General features: G+C 45.2%; 1 protein-coding gene across 1 annotated transcript in view; it reads left to right on the top strand.

Annotated features, from left to right (window-relative positions):
- Window positions 1-12028, top strand: part of LOC147893316 (uncharacterized) — a 183972-nt gene that overhangs the window by 88045 nt on the left and 83899 nt on the right. Inside the window, exons 10-13 of the mRNA XM_087385707.1 lie at window positions 3258-3829; window positions 3960-4319; window positions 4610-4732; window positions 4856-5020. Of these exons, the coding sequence (XP_087241833.1) occupies window positions 3258-3829; window positions 3960-4319; window positions 4610-4732; window positions 4856-5020 (1220 nt within the window). The remainder of the gene's footprint in view (window positions 1-3257; window positions 3830-3959; window positions 4320-4609; window positions 4733-4855; window positions 5021-12028) is intronic.

Genomic DNA, 12028 nt, shown 5'->3' with positions numbered 1-12028 from the left:
TGAGCTCTAATGTAGTAGCTCATAGCTTCAGCCACACATAAAAAGAGAAAGGGGGCGAAAGGGCATCCGTGACGGACTGATCCGGTAATCTGAAACTTGTCTTCCCTGACTCCACCAATAAGCACTTGGTTATGGGCTGATCTGTAGAGAGCTGACACCCCTCTGATCCATGCATCCGAAAATCCGAAACGAGCAAGGGTACCCTCTAAGAAGCCCCAGTCTACCTTGTCATAAGCTTTGACCGGGCCATGCATAATGGCCATGGGATTTTATTTTAGGTTCCATGGAAGGCAAAATTAACGGTTGCCCTTTTATTTCTGGCATGCTACTGGATTGGAAGCATATCCTCTCTCATTTGGAATGGAATGGATGAGATTCTTTACAAGGCAACTCTTTCAAAGCAGAGAGTATACATTGGTCTAGAGCTTTAATCCCTCTGTTGCAAGTGCAGGAACCTGGCCGCTATTAAGGCATCCACTTAGTGGTAGAAGTCATCCGAGATGATGGGTTTCCTCTTGCTTTTCCATTGGCTGCTGCAAAATTAGACCTTGGTATGGATTACAAATCCATTTGGCGGAAAATTACAGCTATGCTTCAGCGTTTTCAGCCCATTCCACCATTGGAGCGTCAAAAATGTCTTGATGATTGGGTTATTACTTCTCTAGGGTCGTTCTTGAACGGCTGTCACATATTACCGTTTCTTCATTATAGAAAGTCATTTTATCTCCACCATGGGTTTCTCGCAAGCTCATTCAGCTTTGGCGAATGAATCACACGGCAAAGTGGTGGCACAAAAGATTGAGATACATTTGGCATTCTAAAATGCCACTCAGACAACAAGTTTTCTTGTGGCGAGTACGATTGGGAGTTTTTCCATCTGGACAACTACTGGCACGCAGACATATTGCTCTGGCTGTTTGTCGAGGAAGCTTAGCTCCGCGGGAGTCTGTGCCACATCTACTCTGACATTGCTCCTCCACTCAAGATTTTCTCACTTTCCTTAGACAACGTTTACATGCCAGATTTCCAAATGTTGTCTTTGGAAAGTTTTCCTGGCTCTTTGAGATACATCCAGCTACAAAAGAGTTTGATTTGTTTTTTGTTTGAGTTCATTACTGGGTGCTCTGGACTTTATGGAAGGCTAGAAATCATCGAGTCTTTGGTGATCACACGATTTCAATTTTTAGTTTCTTTAGGTACTCTCTAAAGCAATCTTTCTATGATTGCTTACAGACAAAGTGCATAGATCATGATGTATATTTGTCTTATATTGAGGTTTTATCTTGATGTATTTCTCACCAGCCTATTATGGGATGATGATCTTGTAATATAAAGCAACACAATTTTCACCCAAAAAAAAAAGGTGAGTTTGCAGCAATCTCTATTTGATTGCCTGCAAACTCACTACATAGAGTATGATGTATATTTGTCCTACAACAAGATTTTCTCTTGATGCATTTTCCAGCCATCTAGTTTGGGATTTATGTACTTTGGCATATCCCATTTTGGAATAGCTGCTTTGTAATATAAAGCAAAAAAGTTCACCCCCCCAAAAAAAAAAAGTGTGTGCGCGCATGCGTGCCCATGCTTGTCATCATGATGACTTGGATGTATCATCTTTGAAGGTGTTTTCCCTCTGCTTTTGATTTTTCAGAATAGTCTTTTCTTTAGACTATTCTCATTGTAAAAACTTTTTCCTCATATAAATACAGTGGTTTCACCCAAAAAAAGTGTGTGTGTGTGTGAGAGAGAGAGAGAGAGAGAGACAGAGAGAGAAAGAGAGACAGAGAGACAGAGAGACAGAGAGCTATTGAACTATGCTCATGAGAGTAGAAACAGTAAATATATATTGCTCCAAAGATAGACAAAACCTTGTACAAAGGTATGCACGGATGGACAACACCTTGTACAAATATGTATTGCTCCAAAGATGGACAAAGCCTTGTATAAAGGTGTGCACAGTGCACCACCATCTAGCAGCAAGGTGGTGCCAAGATGTGGATCCTGTCACTACAAAATTATTCTCCCTCTTGCTCATGACACCTTAAAAACGCTGTCAGTGCACATGCTTTCCAAGACCTTCAGAGGGCTGCGTAGTCATGCCCTGCAAACACACCTCCTTGCTGCTCTTGGGGACAACCAATGGTGAGGCACTGTTTGCTCCTTGATCCTTGACCTCCTTGCTGCTTCCGTCTGCATCTAATGGTGAGGCACACGTCTCCACAATTCCTGTCCTCCTAGCTGCTGTGGTGGCAGCCTGTTGTTGTGAGGCTCTGGTGTAGGTGTTTCTCGGCCTCCCTACTGTTGTGTATGCAGCCCAATCTGAGGCACCAATTAACAACAAACACTGAATGATTATGCCCAGGGCTTGAGCCCTTTTACAGGGTTGGAGGTCCCTTGAACAGGCTGACTTAGTACCCACAGACTGGCCAACCTAACAGTCTGCCAACCGACCCAGTCTGTAGGGTTTCAGGTCAACCGACCTGCTTCGTGGAGTATTTAAGGCCTGTTCTGCATGCGCCTTGCTTCTAGTCCCTGCCGTAGACCTTCCGCATTCGGCAGGCCTTTCAGCAATCTACCTATACATGTTGCAGACTAGACCAAAAGGTACTACCAACCAGTTGCAGACTGCTCTTGCCTCTGTTGGCCTGCTGTACCTACCGCTGCAGTAGCCATGCCACCTGCAGTACCCTCCATACCTGTTGCTTTTGCTGCTGTACCGTCTGCAGTACTATTGGTACCTGCTGTACTTGGTTGTGTACCAGCCTAGGTACCTTCGCAAGCTCGACCTAAGAGTAGATCTAAGTGCTGCCCATGTGGCGGCCAGTCTACTGTCCACATTGCAGCCCTAATCTCTTCCTATGTGTCCCATCTAGTACAATAAGTCATCCTCCATATGGGGCCCCGTAAGTGGGGAGGTGAACCTTATATTACAATAGAAAGTGGAGACAAGATCCAAGACCAAGATAGAGACCTTACGTTAATATTAAGAGGGAGAGGAGATCTAAAGGCCAAGGATAATTAAAAGAAGATCAAGGAGTCATTAAGGATAAGATTTGGAGTGGATAATGGAAATGCAACACATGATATATCATAGACTTTTTTCTTTGTTTAGAATACACATTTTCTATTGTGATTGTGGCTCTCTCTTTGAATATATTTCCCTTTTTGCCCCCATTAATTTCAGGGTTTGCATTAAAGAAATTCTTGCACGGAGAATTCATATTTAGTTGACATAGTTACCTAAATGTGGACAGGCATGAATGACTTTTGTCATAATCCTGCAAGGGAGAAGGTATATCAAAGAGTGAGAGAGAACAAAGAAAGAAGAAAGAACATTCAAGCACTGAGCAAGATAAACTATGATGAGGCATTTGTATTTGCAAGGGAGAAATTGAAAGAATTAGAAGGTCAAGAAATGCGTGAAATCATACAGGAAGAAATAAACACTTGGTTGCTTCAAAATCGGAACCCAGATTCTGGCTTGTATCCGCCTTTTCCCAGACCAGATGAAGGAGGCAGCAGATACATCCTTAACCCTCCTCCAAATATGGATTTCATAGAAGAAGGGAAAGAGAAAAAAAAAGATGAGAAAAAAGATACAAAGAAGACAAAGAAATCCAGGCCTTCAATGATAAAGAAAGTTCCCATACCTGAGGAGGATAAGGAGAGGAAATTATCTTTCCCTTTATTCTTTAGAAACCATCTATCGAGATGTGTACAAATATATAATAATACTTGGCATGACAAGGATGATTCTTCCAACCTAACTCAGAAGTATGATTCGGATTTGCTGAAGTCTTCTTTACGGCCTCTTATCTTTGAAGAGGTAACTGAAGAAGAAAAGTGATAGGTTTTCTTCTTGAGAACTTGCATACAAAATAGATGCCATAATAACAAGGGCAAAGCACATCTATTTTTTTATAAATTGTGGCTTATATAATGTGCTTGTGATGCAGGTAAGGGTTGAAGTTGATCAAGATACACGGGTAATTCTCAATAACATCAAGAAGAAAATCATTTCTGAAACAAAGGCTTTGAGGAAAAAAGAAAATAAAAAAGAAACAAAGAGCTCAAAGAAACTTGAAGATGATTCAGTGAAATTTACTGTGCTTGACATGGGCAGTAAACCAGCCAAAAAGCCACCTAAAGACAAAACAGCACAAAGGACTGTGGAATCTATATTCAGTGAGCTTGCAGAAAATGGAATCATTCAGTTGTGTCCGAAAAGGTCCTTTGATGAGTACGTAGGTGCTGATAACCTTCGAGCTCCTAAAGTAGAAGCTCCTGCATCAACACAAGATGCCTCCATGGCACAGGTGTTTGTTTCTTGTGATCTGATTTAGTTCCTTGACATAGGAATGTTCTCCTATGCCTTAGTTGTTAGCTTCAATTCTTCAAACATGTCGAGAGATTCAGTATATTTTTACTTGATAAGTGAAGCTTACCTTCTTATATGAAAAATATATTTCTCTCTGCTGTTAGTCAAAAAAGTAAATGTTGTGCCTGAGAAAGACAGGACTCTCAAAATACAGATCCCTTTATTAAGGAACGGGAATACACTTATGAAGTATAATGCAATCCTTATGATAATTCTTGTTTACAACAGGTCAGACGATTGGTAGTTGAGTACTGTGTTCTCCCTTTGGCATCTGACTTTGTACATAAAAACGCCCCTTTTGTAAGATCTGTGCTTCTATACGGAGGAGAAGCAAATGGAAAAACTCTATTGGCATGTCTCTGCAACCATACTCTATGTGATGTTGTAATTCTCATTGCTTCTAGAAAATGTCCCATTGTTAGTTTGTTCTACTCGGAGTTTTTTAATGACTAGTGGATTGTGTGGAATTTCCAGATCCATGCAGCATGTTCTGCAGCAGGAGCAACCTTCATCAATTTATCACCAAGGAATACAGATGGAAAGTATCCGGGAAGTCAAGCAAGCAAAATGGTGCAGATGGCTTTCAAGATTGCAAGAATTATGGCACCTTCTGTCGTATACATTGATGAAGCTGAACTGGTGAAATTTTCTTTTTCATTCCCTCTGCTGGATACCAAAAGCAAGAGAAACAAGTAGCAAAGATTATGCCACTTATAGATTCCGCTCATGTTTTTCATGAAGGACGAAAAAGAAAAAGGGGAAAAGTTCTTCTCCCCCCCCCCCCCCCCTCTAAGAAAAAAGACTTCTATTAAGTATGAACAAAACCTGTGAGAGCAAAAGCTGAAGGCGGAAATACATCATGCAATGCATGAAAAAACACTCCTCAAAAAGAGGTAGAAAACAACCAAGGTTGAGGCTGAAAATGCTATCTCAACCCTATAGTAGTCTCGGAGAAGAACAGGGAGCCATCTCAACCACCATGGCTCTCCTAGTAGAAGCTACTCGAGAGAACCCCTATATGGTCGCCCAAATGGCCATCAGTGTGTATAGTGTCCATCCCTATATGGGCCAAAGTATGAGAGGGGTGGACCTGCGATCCATCCAATGCCTCTGTGCACTAAATATGCCATGCTGCAATACTCACCAATCTCCCAAGAAGAGTCCATAGATGCATGTACAACTCTGAAGGGTGAGGCTGGAACATCAGCCAAAGAGCATGTCTCAACTAAGTGGCATCGAATTGATAAAGCCCAAGAAGAGTCATGTCTCTCATAGAAGAATTGGGGCCCCAAGAGAGAGAGAGTCATGTCTCTCATAGAAGAACTGGGGCCCCGAGAGAGAGAGAGCCAAGCAAGTCATGAAGAAGAGAGCCCCAAGTCATGAAGAAGGGGTGACAAATAAAGGTACTGAAAATCCTGCCTATCCCCTTTCCAATAATCCTGGCCTGTCTTGAATCTTATAAGCAATGCTGAAAAGGCAGCGAGGACAAGTATGGTTGGTCTTGAACCTGGATCTCCATAGGTTCACTGCAATCTTGCCATAAGTAGAAAGCCAAAAGAATTGCAGGATTTCTAGAGTCTCCTTTAGAAGTTCTCAGCTGAAATCTCATAACTCTCCCAATGGGGTGCTCTGGAGGGCCTCCAACCTCTACAAGCTCAATTGGAATCTCCTAGCATTACTAATAGTGTAACAAAAGAAGGGGAGGCTCTTCATTTGGTGCCCTTCATCAATCTACTCTCATTCCTTGGGATTCCACTACAAGTACTTTATGGGAACAGCCCTATAAAGCCACAATCTCCAAGCTCCCAGGGCAACAAGACGTGGGTGAGGGTCTAAGTACAACTTTGAGGCTGAACCATGCTCCACCAATCCAATAATGGCTGAAATGAAATCTCTAATAAAACGTCATTGGTCGATTTAGACAGCTTGCCTCCTGCAACAAGGACATCAAAGACTAGGGCATCCTCATCTGTACCGCAAAAAGCAATAACCTATAGAGGAATGCCTGCTCTTGTGCAAGTGCCCATCCAAGTGGAACACGAAATAGGCATATCATATGTGTTTCACTAAGACGGTTGCATCAATCTACTGAATTCTACTTGCACTCCCTTTGAGATTGCTTACTAACTGAGCCTTATGGTCCTCTATAAGCTTTTTGAAATCTTTCCAAGATCCCTTAGTGGAGGTATGGCCTCTCTCCCACTTGGACCATTGCATATAGCGAGATGCACCAAGTGGTCTGCTATGATCATCAAGTATGCTGTCATTCCACATGATAAGCTGCCTGTCTATCTCTTCACGAGAGGAAGAGGGAACTCGTTGTTGAAGAGTACTCCTGAAACTAGCCCAAGCCTTCAAGATAGTAGCCATAAGAGGGGAGAAAGAAGACCAGAGGTGTGGGTTAAAGTAAAAATCCATTGGGTATTGTAACTCCAGTCTCCTCTCGAAGTCGGCATACAAGACTGTATGCTGCAAATTATTCCTTCCACGGCTCTTGTCCAGGCATAAGTTCCCTCACAACCATCTTATAGAGCAATGCCCTGCACTATAGATCCGGATCTATGATGTTAAGACCCCCTTCTTGTGTGGGGAGGATCAACGTCTCCCAAGCCACCCTGGCTATAACATCTGTTGTGCCATCCGGTCCACTCCATAAAAAATTCCTTATATGTCTCTTGAGCTAACTGATACACTCACTGGAATGGCACTAGAAAGAGCATACAAACCAAGCCATGGCCACAAAACTTGGTTGATCACCACAACCCAGGAGACAAGATCAAACTCCAAAAGAGGAGCTTTCTCCTTATACTCTCCAACACTAGAGCAAACTGTTGTGATGGAGAGATACCCATGCCGACTTGGCACCCCAAATACCTAACAAGAACACTGCGGCGAAGGGCAAGAAGCAAAGTTTTGAACTCTATGTTGGTGAAAGGTGCATCAAGTGAGACTCGCATATCTAGTTTTACCAACATAGGAATTGTTACCTTATCACACGACCACCTGTCGACAGGCGTTGACCACATGACGACATCTGTTGACCACATGTTGACCATGTGTCAACACAAGTTAGCCACGCGATCACACGGGTTCATCCAGGAGTACTGTCCGAGGCTGTCAACCACAGGTCTACACATGTTAACCACAGGTCGACACAGGTCAACCAGGAGTACCGTGTCCAAAGTGATCTCATCAAGAGCTGCGCACATGGAGAGTGAGCTTAGCACATGGAGCAGTCAGGAGTATTTATATTACACAGTGGTTCAGTGATACAGTGGTGCAGAGTAGTGTGGTGAACCAGCTCACCTGCACATGGAGAATTTATACCATCGGGCTGGCGAGTAAGGGAGTCAGAAAGTCGCCGAAGCCATCAAGAGGTGCGGTGAACCAGCTCACCTGCACATGGAGAATTTATACCATCAGGCTGGCGAGTCAGGGAGTCAGGAAGTCGCCGAAGCCATCAAGAGAGCCAGCGGCGCAACGGCTATCCTCAACAGCTAAGGCGATAAGAGGATGACCAATGGGAAGAAAGGGGGGGATTCTCAACGAAGAAGGGACCCTCTAGGGCGGATGAGGATGAAGGAGAAGGGAGAGAGAAAAGGAGGCATTCGGCATTCGACAGGGAGCGAAAGAGAGGAGAGTGAGGAGAGATAGGGGCTAGAGCTACGAGCTCGCCAAGGAGAGAATGTGGAGAGACTTGTGTGCACCTTTTGTCTACTATGGGGATAGACCTGTGTATTCTGCTGATTTGCGACTTGTGTATTCTTGTGACTTGCGACTTGTGACCTGGGGACACGTCCAGTGATATGTACATTGGCCAACTCGGTCACTTTCTCATCTCTCTTGTCTCTTCCGGATATGGGGATTGTTCACCAGTGTAGGATTTTCTTATTTTGCTTATATTGTGGAGTTCACCGGTGATTGTCATTTAGCATAGTGCACTCGTACGTCCTCGTTCACTGCAGTATAGCATACGACACTCGCACACTACTGCACGGTGCGCTCTGCACGATCCATTGCATTAGAGCATTGCAAAACTCATGCTTCTCACGCCAGTGGCCTTTGGCCTCCGGTAACACCTCCGGAAGGATAGGAACCCCTGCCCCCAAACAGTTTATGGCGATCACGGTGGGACACTGCTGGTATTGAGTAGCACGAGAGAAGTCGTGATCTAGGGTCCTAGAGAGAGGTCTTCATCAACGAATACGACCACCCAACTCCCAAGAGAGGAGGGATCATCCGCATGGCAGCAACTCAAGAAGGAGTTAGAAGAAATCAAAGAAGGCCTGAAAGATAGAATAAAGGTGGATGGCCAATCGTCCTTTGAGGCGCAAATTCGAAGTGGCCTTTGGTGCACCGAATGCAAGGGTTCTAACCATGGTTACTGGGAGTGCCCCTCCAAGCGAAAGGTACCTACTTCTACCTCATTTTGTACATTTTGTGAGATCCATGGACATCATGCCTCTGAGTGTAGGTACCTCAAAGGATTAAGGAAGCTTCTTCCAGAGTATACCTCGGGGGAACCTCTGGTTGCTGCAGTCAACAGAACGGTACCCAGAACTTCTGGTCCAGCAGAAGTATCTCCTGCTCCCCCTCTTGCACGAGCATCTGAGCCACCTCCTCCTCCTGTCATGCCACCTCCATTGCTTTCGACTCCCCCTTTGCTCCAAGCTCCTGCCCCCAATTCAATTGGTTCCCCTTATTTCTATCCTCAGCCATACTATGCCCCGTACCAACCACCTATGTCAGGAGGTGGCTATGGACCCTCTTATCAACGCGGTCGAAGGGGTGGTTTCAGAGGTGGACACGGAGGTGCAGGCAGGGGTACAAACTTTAGAAGACCCATCATGTGTTACAGATGTGGCGAGTACGGCCACTACCAAGATGATTGTACACAGCCGTTCGGGGGACCCTCTTGTACACAGTGCAACACAAATGACCACTACACCAGAGATTGTCCCAATAGAAGAGTGGAACCCGCATCCCAAGTGAATATGGTTGATGTAGTAGTGGCGGGGGAGGGCAACAATCCCCATTTGATTGGCGCAGTGTTGGGCGTTGTGACACGGTCACATACAAAAGGTGACAAATGTAAGGGTGACTCAGAGTCAGTACCGGAGACCTCAGCACCAATGAGTTCGACAAGTGTTCCCCCACTGAGGTCATTCTCCTCCTCCAAGGTACACAGTACGCCCAGGAATAGACCACCCATGCTGGCTTCTGATAGTGATTCAGAAACAAACTCGAAGGGCCCACAACCATTAAGGTCAACTACTAACTCTGGGAGTGCCTCATCCTCGGGGGATCACTCTATGCCTTTGAGGTATCAGGAGGTAGTAAAGGGTGTCACGAGAGATCTTCAAACAAGTTCTGAAGATGAAGGTAGCACACCTCAGCTTCCATCCCGCAAGTCCAGAACTGTGAGGTTTGCAACAGAAGTGACAACCCTCGGACAGTACCGGGATAAGGAGGCACGAGTAGGTCCTCCCACTTTGTCCTCAACAACACTCAACAGAGAAGAGGCTATGGGGACAAGATCTAGTTCTGCCCAGGAAAAAGGGAAAGGAGTAATGGAAGAGAAACCACTGGAGACAATGACTCACAGTTCAGACCTACATCCACATCCTCGTGTAAGCTTCGACCCCCCCTCGGCCAGAGGCTAGGAGGATAAAGTTGCAAAAGGCTAATGCTAGTGTCCACCACTACTCCTTGTTTGAAGATCTTATGAGTTTCAAACCCAACCTCACTCTACGACAACTTTGCCTATTGTCCCCCCAAATCAAGCATCAGACTATTACATTTCTGAATCGCCTCCCAGGAGGTCGACACAAGGGATCTACTCCGAGTGGGCCACCACCAGAGACATTACCGGCTCAGCATGGGTCTACACCGGACCACTTCTCTGCCTACGCTGCCCTCACTTGTGAACAAAGTCCCAAGCTCACCGTGGAGATCCATGGAGTGGAGCTGAAGGACGTCTTCCTCGATGGTGGGGTGGCTGTGAACATTATGCCAAAAGGTACACTCCAAAAACTAGGGTTGAAGTTGACAAGTGATGTTCACTTTCAGGTACGCATGGCTGATCAACGCAGAGTAAAACCAATGGGTGCAGTCAAAGGTGTTCACATGAAGATTGGCGGAGTAACTTTTCTCTCCAATTTTGTTGTCCTTGATATGACCGAAAATGAACAAACTTACCCTCTACTTCTTGGTCGGCCATGGTTGCAGTCTTCAAAAGCCATTCAGGATTGGTCAACTGATGAAGTTCGATTGCCCCTGGGATCGACATCCCTCGAAATAGATATGGTCACAGGGCAGGCAAGGCACATACCAATAGAACTAGGAGAGGAGGATTTTGAAGAACAAGCCGGAATTGAAGAGGAGCATTGGGCCTGTGGGGACTGGCCCAGGGGTGGTGACCAAGGTATCAATGAGGAGACAACCCTAGAAGGATTTGAAAGTTTGACCTACTTGTTGGATCGGGCTAATCAAGAAGACGAGGAGGCTGTCATTTTGGATTGGATGGGAGCCCTGGGCTCATTAGCGGTCAACATGGTGGAACTATGCCAACAAGAAGATCAAGAAGAACACCTACTTGCAGTATTAGAAATCCACCCAGAACGATAGGGTCTGGCTGAACTAGTTTACGAAAGGATGCCCTTGGGACTTTGTAATAGTCCACACATGTATAAGAGAATGGTCACTAGGGGTACTACAGTGGACACCACAGATCGTACTGAGGACAATGATGGTACTGTAGTAAACATTGAGGATCGTCCAGTGGCCGACATGGAGGACATTGGTCAAAATGATGCTGATAATACTATAGGATACAATGAAGGATCTACTAGGGACGAGGTTAGAAGGGCACAACCCACCAATGGTACTTCAGAGTACAATCATGGTATTACGGTGCACAACCATGGTACTACGGTGTACAACCATGGTGCTGCTAAGTGCAATGATGGTGATAGAGAAAACAGGAACACTAATGAAGACGAGACTGATCATGATAGTGATTTAGAAGAAAGTGTCATAGACATTGCTGAACTTGAGGAGAATCACCACCAACAGCTTGAGGTCTTGGGCGGACCCAGGGTGCATACCGGATACAGAGATGAGGACATGGCCGATCTCACTTTGCTTGACCTTTTCTTATCAGAAGCCAACCACCCCTCAATTCAAGACCTTCCGGAAACCACTTATGAGGTGGAAGGCTTACCTTACCGGGGCATGCTGAAATAGTCACCGAGGCATCGAAGGCACACAACATCTGCAACATCTACTGATTCTACATCTCAGTCAATGCCTGAGAACCCCCCAGTTACTTACCCCTCATCTTGGTTGAGAGAAGTGGAGAGGGACTTTCCCCTTGAAGATACTCCAGCACATACAGGACTGAGAATGGGTGAACCAAGTACCTCAACATCCCAATGCATTGCCCCTGTTGATGAGGCACGGAACTGGCGGTATCTCAACATTGGAAGTGAGGACCAACCCAGGCATTTGAAGTTAGCCACTTGGGTCTGGGAACATGACTATCTTCTAGCTACAGTCACCGACCTTTTCAAAGAATTTGTGGATGTCTTTGCTTGGTCCTACAAGGATCTAAAGGGGGTGCCCGCTGATTTCATGGAGCATAGCATC

This window comes from Dipteris shenzhenensis, chromosome 15, assembly GCF_047967505.1.
Source record: "Dipteris shenzhenensis isolate YYH24624 ecotype China chromosome 15, Dip_SZ_1.0, whole genome shotgun sequence".
NCBI lineage: Eukaryota > Viridiplantae > Streptophyta > Polypodiopsida > Gleicheniales > Dipteridaceae > Dipteris > Dipteris shenzhenensis.
Note: the sequence above shows the minus strand (reverse complement) of the source record. Positions and strands in the feature narration are given on the sequence as shown.